This window comes from Macaca fascicularis, chromosome 7, assembly GCF_037993035.2.
Source record: "Macaca fascicularis isolate 582-1 chromosome 7, T2T-MFA8v1.1".
In the NCBI taxonomy this organism is placed as follows: Eukaryota; Metazoa; Chordata; class Mammalia; order Primates; family Cercopithecidae; genus Macaca; species Macaca fascicularis.
The window spans coordinates 104,472,033-104,486,159 of record NC_088381.1 but is presented as its reverse complement, the minus strand read 5'-3'; the positions used below and the strand labels follow the sequence as shown (position 1 = coordinate 104,486,159).

Sequence of the window (14,127 nt, the reverse complement as noted above, 5' to 3'; positions counted from 1 at the left end):
GGTAAAATGCTGAATAAACAAATGAAAGCGTTTGTTCTGAATATGAATGACTCGAAGGGAGAAGGGGCCCTAGGAGACCTCCTCTAGGGAACGATGGACGTCTCAGAATTGAAGTTAAGACTATAGGTGGGAGGCGGCGCCACCGTGCACAGGGGTGAGGGAGTTGTCTTAGCAAAATCTGTCATGCGGGCCTCTGGGGACTGTCAGGAGATGATCTGTGTCACCTGCCGATTCTACCTCACTTCAGTCCATGCCAGGTGGCGAGAGCGCAGGTGTGAGAAGGTAGGCCGGCCAGAGAAACCAGGACGTTGCGGGGAGCCCAAGCAACAGGTGGGGGCCACTGTTAAGGTCAGGGAGGTTCCTCCTACCGCCAACTTCCTGCGGTGGCCCCCCGGTACAGGTGGACCGGCTAACCACTAGCCACACAGGCTCGAGGCAGGGGCCACGCCGTGTGCAGGGAACTGAACCACAGGCGGCTAACGCGAACGCACCGCCCCAAGTCGACCGATTGCCAGTGCGTGGGGCACTCACTATGGAGCCCAAGGCTCCTCCACATTCAGCCACTGTCCTGGGCCCCTGGCTCTCGGTGCCAGAGTTTGCGTGGGTTCTCCAAACCAGTGAGCCCCCTCGAAAGAGTTTTGTTTAAATGTAAAAGAGACTTAGTCCCAAGACAGTGGACACCGACGCTGCACATGGATGTAATTCCCTCGTCTTCCGTCAAGCTCCCAGAGGCCCTGCAGTTCTGCCTACTTCTGAATTTTCACTTTTGTTCACTCTAAGTCTAACCTAAAGTGTACCGTATGCCTTTTTGCAGCCAAAGTTATTAATATTTGCATTTAGGGTTGTGGAGAATGTGAATCAAAATAATAAACAAGAAGAGAAATATTTTCCTGAATTTGGAAGTTTGTACTTCTTGGGGTCGTGAACTCTGCTACTGCTACTTGACAATCCAGAAGGCTCCTTGTGCACACAGGATTCAGGCTGCTTCCCCAGCAGTCCCTAGGGATGTGTGTGGCTCCGGTCTACACCCAGGGAAGCTGACTGGTCCCAGATCTCAGGCCAGTAAGTTACAAGAACCCGGGAAAAAACTATGATCAGCTATGCTTCTGCAAAGGAACAGATCTCCAGATTCTCACTTCTATGGTTAGGATGCACTGTAAATTCAAAGTTACCTAACAGAATGGAGGATGTGAAAGATAAAGATGAACTAAAACACCATTCGTTAGAATCGGAATCTTGGGAAAAATCCCACAACTAGACATAGTTGAACTTGTCCCTTTTTGTTGGTTGGTTTCAAATGTTTAAAATCTTGAAGTTTGACTTGATAGCAATTTCACCCTGGTCTGACCCCCAATACCTGTTGGATGACACCATGTGGCACCGCCTGGCATTTTTACACAAGGAAAGCCTTCGGAAATCTAAAGATTTTAGAAGCAGCAGCTCCTTCTTAAGGCTGGTAGATAAATTAGTTGAGGCTTTGCCTCATCGGAGGGGAGCTTACGACTTTGCCTTAGGCTTGCGGGAGGGACTGAACTTGCCCGGCAACTTGATCAAGCGGGAATCCTCCTCCCACCTCAGACACGCAGTGAGTTTCGACCTCTGCGCCGAATCTGCTCTACTTCCGTGCACCTAGGGAGAATTTGCAGTCTGCAGGGCTGCTAGGCTGGTACAAGGATGTTCGCATGCCAACAGGCAAGACCTAATGTCCCGCGGGGTTCTGGAGACTTTGCGAGAGCTTTAGCAGTTCTACAGCACCAGCCTAGACTGGTTCAGAAACTGACATGGTTTAGAGCTCTGGTTATATGGAGGTAACATACAGCTCCCTCTTGTTCCTACCAACTCCTTCAGCTGTCACACATCTCCCCAGTTCTCATATAGGTTCAATGCCATCTCTCCCTTTCCACCTGCTGGACTTGGCTGTGACCATGTGGCCTTAGCTGCTGCGGATCCCCTGGGCGCGCCAGGGGTAGCAACTCACTGGGCAGAGGGCCTGTCCGTGGCGCCGGCGGCTCCCCTAAGGCCCCACTCATGCCGGCGGTTGCAGGTACTGGGTGGTCTTGGCATTCTCAAGAGCGCAGGAAGAGTCAATTTTAGGTGCTTTGGGCCACTAAGTATCCGCGGCAAGCCGAAGCCCCCGATCTGGGACCAAAAGAAGCCGAAGCTGCAGACAGTGTCAGCGGGATCCCAGCAGAAGAGGGTGAGGCTGAAGCCTTCCCGGGGCGCGGGCCGAGTGCTGGGGCGAGGTAGTCAGCGACCCGCTGAGACCGACCCAGAGACGACGGATCTGAGGGAGAGAAAGAGGGATGGGAGAAGGAAGAGAGAGAACTCTAAGGTCTGGTCAGTCCCGATGAACGTAAGGATGCAGGACTTAGAGAAAGAACAAGGGTCAGCTGGAGTCAGTGCCCCTTGGTTACTGCTCACTCTGGACCCAGAAGATCACAAAGAGATGGGAAAAATTTCGACTAAAAGGAGAAATTTAAGACCAAAACCAAAACACAACCAGTAAGGCCTGCAGCTGGCTCAGGCCGCGGAGAAGCCAAAAAGCCTTTTCCTAGTCGCGTCGAGGCCTCCTCCGAGGGGCGACCCGCTCTCTGGGTAAATATTTATTCAGTGGGAGACTGGAAGCCAGCCGGGCCCGAGAGTGTGAAGAAGGGGGGCTGCACCGGGTGGGAGGAACCAGTACACTCGGCGCTGGCCGGATCCTAGTGTACACCCGCCCGAGGGGAGCATGGGCCGGGGACTCTGGGTGCAGCTTGGCCCAGGCGTGTGGCTGGGGAAGCTTTAGACCCCAGCACCACCGGATCGACCGGACTCCGCCCTGCCCTCGCGGACCCCAGTCAGATGCTGTGAAGTCTCCATAAATCTGTCAGCCGTCCCAGTGCCGCGGGCAGTCACCTGCGGCGCCCCCTTCCCGGCACTAGAGCGGCCGGCAGAGAGACGCGGAGAAGCAACAGGAATCTAGCCGGGCAGACTGTACCCAGACCCAAGCACTGCAGGTTGTGCGGAACGCGGGGACTCCTCCCTGTATCCCCAACCTGGACCGACTCCAGGAAGCCTGCTCCTGCGGGTGTACAGGTCAGTGATGACTGCGGATGGGAGGACAGGGCGAGAGTAGGGGGTGCGTATGCGCGGGAGAGAGGTTGTTCTATTCCGAGTTGCAGTTATGACAGGCAGAGCTAGCAGAAAATATTAAGGAGCTGATTCCTGCAACTTGCCCCCTGCTGGGGACACGATCCCCCAAGGGAGGTCCAGGCGATGGTGCCCTCCTCTTGTCCACTCGGAGGAGTTTCAGGGATTGCAAGACAGAGTCCGAGGTCCGGGACTGGGATTTTCACAGTGCATTGACTTCTAGCCGTCTGGGAGAAAACGCAGTAAAGGCAAGACCTTTCAGGATGATTTGGGGTATTGCGCGCTGTGCAGAGAGAAAAACAGGCCCAGCTTCTCCAGAACTCTGGCCCGCTGCTATGTCCCCGTCTTGCAGGGTAAGGGGCCAACTGAGTTTCCCAGAAACTGCAGCGGCAAGTGACAGCCAGAAGCTCGCCCCGCGCCCGGGGAGAGGGAGGGTCCGCCCAGGACCGCTGGCCCTGCAGGATCTTCGCTGCGGGAGGGGGCGGCCGCTAAAAGGAGCAGTCTCGGAGATTGGGGAGGGAGACAGCCTTCAGGGGTCCTCTGCCCCAGGCAGATCCGGAGTGGGAGAGGAGGACAGGAGGCGCCCACACACTGACCTGCGGCCTGGACTTGGAGGGACTGTGGACGCGCCAGCCCAAGGAGAAGCCGCAAGCGCACCGAGAGGAGCAGAGCGCGACCGGAAGATGCTTGGAGAATAGCCCCGCTGTCTCTCCACCGTCTCATCAAGGAGCCTTACGGTTCAAGAGTCTCTCCGTGACTCCACGAGGTAGCTAGAATGGCAGCGGGTTGGGTCGGGCCCGAGCTCGGAAATGCGTCCCGGCGTTCTGAGGGTCCGACAGCGACGGGACCTGAGCCCTGCGGGCGGTGGGATCTGCCCCCACCGGCTGAGAGAGCTCGTCGCCCGCTTTCTCCTTGCGAGGGCAGGGGAGGGGCCTGTTGCTGTCTGAAATCCGCTTTTAATTCTCCGCCTGCCTGTTTCCGATCACCCGGGGTTGGTTTTTCTGTTTGCTCACTCCTTCTATTACAATAAAAACAATCGACATTTCTTTTCAGTTTCCCCATATTAGCGTCACTCAGTAATTGTTCCCCACCCCCCTTACCCCACGCGTTGAAGGCGAGCGGGATTGCTGGTATTCTCGCATTTGGAAGTTTTCCGAGCATATAAGCAAATCTTTCCTAAAGACTTTAAAGTAAAAATAAATAACGGCCCGGGAAATTGCCGTGACCCTAACATTACTTTCTGAACGCAAATTACACCCATTTTTCAGTTTTCAACAGTGGAATTGCTTTCAGAAGGACAGTGTGGAGCTCCATGTGATATGATTACGTTTGTTTATTAAATCCGCAAATGAAAGAGAACATATTTTTATGCAGGGGGCAAAACTCTGGGCTGCGGGATTGCAAGAGCGAACAAGGATCGGATCCCAACAGAGGAAGGGGGGAGCGGCCTAGGGCCAGAGGGAGGGGGATTTCGTCTTGCCAGGGTGGCAGCATTAGCAGAAGTTGCGCAGCTTGGTGAGGAGGACGCAGTACATGGTCACTATACAGCCGTGAGCTGCAGCGCTCAGGAGAGGTGCAGCTGCGTGTGGGAAAAGCAAGATTGCTGGTTTGAGACCCTGCCCTCAGGCGTGAGGGCTTTGGGGCTGCCTCCTTCCAAAGACCCTATTGGCCTAAATGCTGTCTGGAAAAGATAAACGAGAACCAGGCCAAGCCTCTAAACCCTCACATGAAACCCTTCGGGGGCTCCCACTGTGGTCTGAGTTATGTTGAATGCAGCTTTATTGCAAGGTCCAGGTTGCCTGCAGGCTGTGAGGCCCAGCCCGCTGTTCTCTGATCAGAGCCGGGCCTCTGCCCTCTAGGCCCCAAGCTTCGGCTGGGCCCGAACTGCTGATGGAGGGACCAACCCACTCTAACTTCTGGCTTCCGAGGAGTCTGAATCAACCCTCAGGCCGGAGTCATCTTGACGGACACGAGAGTTCTCCCATTTTCAGTGACCCAGGGCTCACTCACTGCGCGTTTCCTCTAGGTGGCATGACGCCCTTGCGAGTCGCCCCCAGTCCTGTGCAGTCTGGCGAGTCTTCGCACCTGAGCAGCGTACCGGGCGATAGGGGGTTGGTGCGCTGCAAAGTCTAGGCGCTGTGTTTCCAGCCTGTCGCCTTCCCCGAGTTCACCCCGCCACCCACCAGCCCCGTGCCGACTCCGAAAGCGGAGACTGGTGTTGCATAGTCCTAGCTAATCCCTCGAAAACAGGAAGCGGAGGCTGGGAGCAGAGGGTTAGCGTCGGAGTCACAGAAAATTTCCAGCAGTCTTCTGGTACCCCAGCCGCCTCTCCCGGCCACCGCACCTTGTCACAGCGCCACCTATAGGAACCAGATTAGATCGCGCTCCCACTGCAGTTTTTGACAAGGTTGGGAACCGCCTTTGGAAATCCACAGAACTTCAAAGCCCGACATTTTTGGTACCCCCTTTCAGATCCCTCTGCACCCTCAACTCTCCATTGACTCCAAAGCTCCCCACCATTCTCCACCATGCTCCAAGGGAAACCCGATCATGTCTTTTCACGATTCACCGAAAACCCCCCTTCCATGCCCTACCGGGCTGGATTCTCTTGCGGCCCCCAGGGGCTACTCAAGGACACTGGTAGCGAGCTGTCCTTGCGCCAGGGCGGGAAAGCTGGGGGCAGCAAAGAAACTCTGCAGGGAAAGGTGTGGGGAGTGATGGACCCATTCTTCTCCAGTTCATCCTACAATTTGCTGAGGGCTCACGTCTAACACAACAACCGTACCAAGGAGGTATTATTCTAGTTCCCGTTTTATAAGACATTAAATAAGAGCACACAAGACACTTGGATTAAACGAAATCATATTGTTAATTAACAGGGGGAAATCTGAATTCCACCATGTCCCCATTGTTGTTCTCTCCATTCCCCTAATCTGCAGGAGCATCTCACGCTGGAGCCCCCAAAGAAGCCCCCATACCGCAGGTGTCTACATTGAAAGTGGACACTCTTCTACCCACCTCCACACTTTAGAAGACAGAATGCCGCCCAAGGCCGGACCCAGAACCTGTAGCACAGAGGATCTGCAACCTTGTCCGCCTCACTACGGGCCAAGAATCCACGCCGAGGAGGTCGCAGATGACTGGGTGAGGGCGGGAGACTGCCTGCACGTCTCCTCCTGGCACCGGCCATCCAGGGCGTCGAGGTGAGGTCCGCAGCCACTGGGGCGGTGCACAACATGTTCCAGGAGCCCCGTGGCCGAGCGGCGCACAGAGGTGCATGGAGAGGACCGGGAAATACCCTGCTCTTGACTGTAATTTGTTTCCCGAGGGTCAGGACATGCCGATAACTCTCAGTGCGCACTCAGAGCATCAACTCAAGCACCGAAAAAATCCACCTTTGCCTTCTCGGGGATTCTTTCTGGGGTATGCCTGTGTGTGTTTCTTTTTAAGACCACTATAGTGGGAACAAACCAGGAGGTGCCGAGTTGCAATAAAATTAGAACCCATAATTAACACAGCGAGCTGGGCCCAAGTGGCTCGGAAGTGCACGTGGTGGAGTCAGTTGGCCTTCCTCCGCGGAGTCCGGGCTACAGTTGCGTTTTCTTTCTTTGGAATGCATCTTGGAGTCAGGATCAACTCCTTTCATTCCCTGCAAAGAGCGAAAAAATAAATCATTTCATTTATAAAAAAACGATCATGATAAAGAGATTTCAGCGCACCCTGGGAGAGGTGGTAGCCAGAAGAGAAAGCCCGGAAGGTTGTTAGGGGCAGGGGTCACTTTTACTGCCTTGGGAAAATGCATTTCAGCTGCGGCCTATGCGGAATTCGTTCCGTGGGGATTGGGGATGCGCCTCCGAGTCGAGCCCGAGGGCCAGAACTGCGAAATCTCAAGCTAGTGTTTTCAGGTTTCGGACAAAAAACTGGATCCATACCAGGACCTCACCGTTCGCATTTTGGCGGAGATCACGAAAGCTCTACGGGCCAGGAGGAACCTTGGGGCTAGGGCGGGGCATTCCTGCAACCTCCTGCGCAGGAGTCCTACGCCTCAGGTCTTCTTCCTGGCTGGGGTTGGCCTTCCCGGGATTTGGGCAGTCTCTAATAGGACCCTCTACCTGCCGGCTGTTCGCTCCAAGAGGCGGATTTGCGGGGTCCAGGGCGAACCCTTTCCTCTTCCCTTTGCCAGTCAGTGCACCTCCTGCCTAAGTAAAAATTCTGCCCTCACCAGGACCAACGAAAGAGCTGACCTCTCACCTCCTCCACAGCGGCTGTGGCTTTCTAGACAAGCTGCGTGTCTGAGCCAGTGGGAGAACAGAGTATAACCACCTCTCCATGGGCACGATTGGAAGGCAGTTCTGGGAAAATTGTGAAAGGACCCAAAAATGTTTTCAATGGACACACAGAGGCTAAGGGAGAGAAATGTAAAAATGAAATAAATATAATTGCAAAAGTGTTTAACTCTTTAATAAGCCAAGAGGGGTAAAACACAGTACCATCCTTGCAGAGTAAACCAATTTTGCCAGCAGGTACAAACTGTTGTGTTTTTTCTAACGAGAGAGGGGGAAAAATGCTGCTTGCATATGATTCATATTTTTCATCAATAAAATGTTTTAAAAGTAATATGAATTAGCCCAATTTTTTTTTAGTGGGGTGGGGGGAATCAAGCAAGTGTTGCTGATTTTATTCAATAGATGCATTGTCTTTTGCACAGAGGTAAGAAATAATTTGTAAAATGTTGTTTATGCAGTGAAGCTACCTACACATTTTTAAATCTTAAAGATGTTTAAGTTCATAATGTCATCGCATAATCCATTTTGGTAGTACGTTTATTAAAAATCATATTCTTGGCAGGACATTTAATAAAAATCAGACTACTTTGCAAGGAAGGGCATAGTAGACACAAAGGACAAAGAAATCTCTTAAGTAGAAAATTTAGAAAAATAAAGAAGAGTGTTTAGACAATACTAATCCTTCATGTTTTATTTCAATTCCTACAGTTCTGTTTACTGTAGTTCTTATGCATTAAAGTGCTACAGTTTGGGTTCTGTTTCTATGCGATATTCAGACTGTAAATTTAATGGCTGCAGGGTGAGAGGAAGGATTGCGAAAACCAGAGATTAGCATCAGAAATGCTGGACCAGCGTCCTATGCATGATGCAGCCATACCACTGAGGCTACCATTCTTGTCAGACTTCTAGGGTGGATATAGAGGACTGCGGAAGAAGGCTAGTTCTATTTCCTGCAGGATCAAAATGCCAGCCCAATACATTGGCTGACCGGTGAGCCACTTCTTAGAAGGATAGAAAGCCAAGGTCATGGCCACAGGGGACCTTTAAAAAACCCCATAACACCTTCCTGCAGGACCAGAGGTGTGAATCTGATGTTCTGGTGAGCTGACAACACAGATTCCCTCAGCAGTTTTTATTGCCTGGGTGATTCATATTCAATTCCTTTGGGATTGAGTTCTGCCCCACCACATGGTTCCATTCTTGGAGACACGCCTTTCACTAGGGAAAGAAATAATGATCCCATTACTCCATGTAAAAAACCTTCATAATGCCAGCTTAAGGCTAAAAATGAAATCCCTGAAAGTCAGAAAATAGAAAAGTCAAAATTCTTTTAGTCTGTTCAAATCACCCTGCTTCCTGGGCTATATAATGCATGGTACATTTACAAGCCTCCCCAGCAAGGCCATTCCAGCAACCAGGCACTGCTGCTGCTGTGTTTAAAGGGGAAACACTGGAGCACCACTTGACTGGGCAGATTTTCCATTTGCAGTTTGAATGTTTCATGCCAGTAGATTTCAGCACTTTCTTGCTAAAGTACTATACCGCATGCATTGGCAAATGGATTTAAAACTTAAATAAAGCAAATTAACTTATAGGTAACCAAAAGCAATTCAAAACAAGAAACAGACACTCTGCAAATGTTTTACATACCTCGAAGATTTTCCAGGTACTTAAAACTCTCTAAATCCAGCTGTATCATTCTGGAACAGTGCTACACATTTCTCCAACTCTGACAGAAAATGAAGTTCTTCAATGGTAATTGATGCAAATAGGTATATTTTCTTCAACACTTCCCTAATTTTTATTTTAGAATTAAACATCCATCCAGTTTTCCCAAGAGGAAAAAATACAGTCAGTAGAAAGATGTGTTATTTAAATTCTGTTTTGAAAATTCAGACATAGCTCATTTATGGATTATAACTTCCAGAAAACGCCTCCCCTACCTCTTATTTCAATTTTAAAGTAGCTAAAAGTATGAGTTTTCTTTTAGAAACAGACTTATCTATAATATTTTAGCTGTGAAACAAAATTATTTGACTTTCTGTTTCTCTTACATCAGAGGGGATACACACACACACATACACACACACTCTCACACATATATATATATATATGCAGAAAACAGAGGGTTAACCTGGTAGAGTTGTGTGTAAGTTGAGCCATGGCTTCTGGCCACAACATGCACATGATCTGTGTGTTTCATCATGGAACTGCTAAGGCACATGAGGGTTTTGGGGGATAAAGGTATTAGGTACATAGGAGACATCATTATTTCTATTACAGCAATTAGTCTCATGGAGAAATATGTACCCTTAGGGTAAAATATACATTGAGTTCTGTAAAAGGAATGAATAACGTACACTTGGACATCACTGCATAAAAGCTGCACTTTTTTCCTCTACAGGAACATTTTTTTGTGTCAATAAAAATGATGAAGGCAAAGCTAGGCAGCCTGGACGTGTCACCAGAACTCAAGGAATCATTTGGGATTTCACAACTCTATGACCCAGCTGTCCAAAAAAAAGAATCTCAAACATATATTTTTAAGCCCTCCTGAAGACATGCTTCTCATTATACAGCTAAGCCTCAGTTAACCAGATAACTCAGGAAAGTATTTGAAGGAGGACATGGTGTCTCCTGAACATTTTCTAACGTCTTTGAACAAAACGGAATATAAGAAAAGGAAGTGTGTGCATGTTGTGCTGTACCTTACAATTTTTTGACATGAAAAACACTTTAGAAATCAACTCAGGTCATTTCCATGCCTTCCTCAGAATATAGTATAAGAGGAGTAGTTCAGAAAAGTGAATCCAAATGAATGCTTCTTTGATAACCACACCTTTCTGGTAAATATAATACTTAGGTAGAGCAGAATGGGGATCATTATATATTAATGTGACAATAGTGAAAATCAAGATAGTCTGAAAAGCTGGTTCTTGGGTGAAGAACAGTGTTTTAGGAAGGAGGATGAAAAGGGAAGAGGGAATTGTTTTTGTCATAGATTAAAGAAAAGACATTTTTTCTCCCTTACCCTAATCCACTCCCACCACTCCAGGCATCTAGGGAAACCCAAATGAATGCTGGGATTAATAGCAGAGGGATATAAACATTGTAAATTAAATTCACTGCTATTTTTGCTACAACAAATAGTGCCAACAAGTTTGCGTATATGTGTGTGTCACAATACATTTAATCAACTCATTTATAAGAAAAATTTGTCAACTTATCTCTGAAGATAACCCACAGTATGAGATTTTCAGAAACATGTCAAGTTCAAAGGACTGAATTTAGACCCCTTATTTCCTTCTTAAGTCTGCTAAAGATACGTGTTCAGCCTATGGGCTGCATTGTAGGTCCATAGGCCTTTTCTTCCCTGTCCTTCCTGGAAGTCAGTACTGACTTGCGGAAACACAAAATCTTTATTTTGATGCATGTTATCACTTCTGTCTAAGAACCTGGCATTAAGAAATGGTAATGAAAATTACTGCAACCTGTACCAGCCAACTAGGGAAAGTTACAGACACTAGGAGAGTTTGCTTTTTATAGTACTTTATCCTACACTTTTCTCTTGCCTTAACTGCATCCCTACTCCTTTCTCTGAGATTCTTTCTTTCTCTTTCTTTCTTTCTTTCTTTCTTTCTTTCTTTCTTTCTTTCTTTCTCTTTCTTTCTTTCTTCTTTCTTTCTTTCTTTCCTTTCTCTCTCTCACACTCCCCTACACATTCTGCACCCATAACTCCCTAGAAGAAAGCAGCATTTTACATAAGATTTTGGTTTTTAAAATGTTCTTTTCTAGTTAAAATTCCAAGAAATATTTGAAGGCACACCAGAAAACTAAGCATAACATTACCAAGAAGAGTTCCAGCAAGGTTATAAAGCAGTTAGCTTTCTTCATCCAGATTCCTAAAGCCATCATAAATGCGTATATGCCTGGATCTATCTTGGAGCTTATATTTTAAACAATCCGTGAAAAAGTACATCCAGACTTTTACATGTTTTGGAGAAATTAGCATGCAGCTAACACAAAGTCAACCTTTGCCATCTGTATTTGCTCACAAATCCCCAAAAGCAGGTAGACTGACCTTAGCTACACCGCATTAAGGAAACGCGAGCTTCCACCAATCCAAAGTGGAGTTTGGGGCGATAAGAAGCCACTCAAAGTTATCAGAGTTCTGTGGCTGTTCTTTGATCCATGGTTTAAGTCCATTCATACAGTTGGACCAGACATGATGATTTTGACAAACTCCAGTTTATCTCCTGGAGCTTTCTTGGAACATCAGTTTGGGTTATTTTCTGTAGTATAGTTGTACGTGCCAATCTCAGGGCAGCTGCCTTTCTTTAAGCTCATGACTGAGGGTGGCGAAAGGTATTGATTAGTCATCTAACCTCTTAATAGCTGTAAATACCAATTGAATATTTTGAACAACTCACTCTTCAGGTCACATGACAACATGTGGCCATTTGCTTCTTAGATTTCTAATGCATAGCTCGGGGAGCAAATACTCTTTAATAATTGTTAAATATATCTTACAAATCTTCCAAAGAGGAAAAAGTCTCCATCCAAATTTAAACCTAGGTTATGTGCTAAAAATGGACAGTTGGAACTAAAATATAGCTGTCATTATCTTTTCTACAATAACACTTACACACTATTATCTTTTCTGCAATAACGGAGCATTAAAGAATAAAATGTAAATTTTACTGCTTTATTTGCAGGGATGAAGGTCAGAGTGTCAAATTGCAGATTTCAGATTCTCAAAAATGGGCCGCTGTGTTTAACCTCCTCAACTTCTTTTCTCCACTTATAAGAAGGAACAAAATAAAATGTTTTGTGGAAGTTTATATTGAAATGAGGTCAGGTAAACTAATGACTGCTTGGTATTTTATGACAAGTTTTATAACCTTGGAGTTGCCATAACTTTCAAACGATCATCAATAAAGTTTTATTGCAAAAGGGTCGCCATGTGTCTGAATGCTTTTGCACATAGTAAAGCTATGCTGCCCCATTGGCTTAGCTCACCAGCCCTTTTTCACCCCAGCCATAAAGTCCTCTTCTTTTTTATTGGAGGTTGAAAAGTCCCCGGGTCTGCTCTCCTCCATCAGGTTGCCAATGTGGGAAAGACACAGAAATTAAACTACATCATTAAATAACTGTACACAACCAAATCTTCAAGAATATGTAATAAGATTGCTTTTTAATAAAATAATTTAATTTGGATTTAAATGGATTCCATTTAATAAAATAAATGACATTGGGAGAGGGAAGTGAGATGAGAGTTTCCTCCAGAAACACGTGTTTGAAAGCTAGATAAGGCCTATCAGTCTAACCGATATACCCAGAGGGCTGCCATTAAATAATTAGGTGCTTAAGGACCGATAATGGTCTCAAGACAAAACAACGAATTGCTAAAGACTCTTCGAGCTGACTGACCGGAGGATCTTAACGATTTAAGAGGCCTCGCATTGCGTCCTAACCTGAATTTTCCCACGGAAGGAAGGGTTGGGCTACAGCTCTTGCTTGCCCGATTGCCGCCTAATACATTCCCTAAACGCTCCCTAAAGCCAAACCAAGAACTGCAAGCGTCCAATTCATGGCATCAGCTGTCAGGTTCAGGTTCGGGTCCGCCTACAACAGCTCTTCCTTGTCCTCTGCCGAATGCTATGTGGAAATGAAGCCGAGAATAATGTCCTGCAATTTAGATGAAGAGAACAGTAAGAAAGATTGTATGAAACGAAGCTTCTACTGACGCGCCCTTCAGACAGGTATTCCGCAGGCGAGGGCTGTGAGCCTGAGAGAATGCAGGAGTGCTAGCAGAGCGGCGGGAGCGGAAGGAGAGGCAGGACGAAAGTTGGCAAACCGTCCCATCTCGGGACTTGAGTGCAAGAGCCTGCCCCGGAGTCGGGCAGGTCTCCAGGGTGAGAAGGTCCCAGCTCCGGCAGGTCCCCCACCTCTAACCTTCCCTGATTTGCCTGGTTGCTCTCGGGGAAGGGACTGGTAAATACCGCCCTCTCCCGGATTTCCTGAAACTCTCACCAGCGCGCTGAACCCGCTCCTTCCCACGTTTGGCGCCCAGCACTCTGCGTCTGCGCCCACTGCGCGTCACCTTCCCTATGGCCGAGACCACTGAGCCCGGGATCTGCGGAGGGAACAGGACCTGAGCCGCTGCTGGACCCTGCAACTTGGCTGCGGAGAGCGCGCGACCACAAGCGTCGTTTCTCACTAGGCTACGCGAGAGCCGGCTCATCCCCGCGGGTCCCCGCCTGTCCTCGCCAGCCCGGGCCGGCCCCGCGATAGGTCCACACTCCGCAGGTCTTCCTGGATTCACGAACTGCCTACTCCCACCCCTAAAGAGTTCAGACCTGTCGGCCCTCTTATGGTGCGTGGCCGCCACCCCGGAGCGGAATAGGGGGATCCCCATGGCGGAGGAGACGCCGTGGACGAATCGGCTCCCAGCTCGCCCCACATGTTCTACAGGTCACTAGCCGAGTCCCTACCCCGGGCGCTCCCATGAGGCACCAAGAGCAGCCACGGCCCAGGGAAGGGCCTGGGTCCTCACTGCTGGAGCCAGCCCCAGACGAGGACGCGCAGGTGTCGGGGTCCCCAGCACCCTCCGCATGCGCCGAGAGCCTTAAATGGGGTTCTGAGGTCGGCGCCAGGCACATGGATCACCCCGCGCCACGGGCCACGGCTCAGAGCGCCCGCGGAGCCCGGC

The 14,127-nt window shown here is 48.8% G+C and overlaps 1 protein-coding gene across 1 annotated transcript; it reads left to right on the top strand.

The window, feature by feature from the left end:
- Positions 1 to 183: 183 nt before the first annotated feature.
- On the top strand, positions 184 to 6,174 carry LOC135971715 (uncharacterized). The gene is made up of 3 exons (XM_065547606.1): positions 184 to 394; positions 1,791 to 3,895; positions 6,069 to 6,174. Exons 1-2 carry the CDS (start codon positions 184 to 186, stop codon positions 2,504 to 2,506), a joined length of 927 nt encoding a protein of 308 aa, XP_065403678.1. The 3' UTR covers positions 2,507 to 3,895; positions 6,069 to 6,174.
- The last annotated feature ends 7,953 nt before the right edge of the window (positions 6,175 to 14,127 follow it).

Coding starts and splice junctions, on each gene's coding strand:
- LOC135971715 (XM_065547606.1), top strand. CDS start 184: ATGCGGGCCTCTGGGGACTGTCAGGAGATGATCTGTGTCACCTGCCGA. Junction 395..1,790: donor CTTCCTGCGGTGGCCCCCCG/GTACAGGTGGAC, acceptor GACATGGTTTAG/AGCTCTGGTTATATGGAGGT.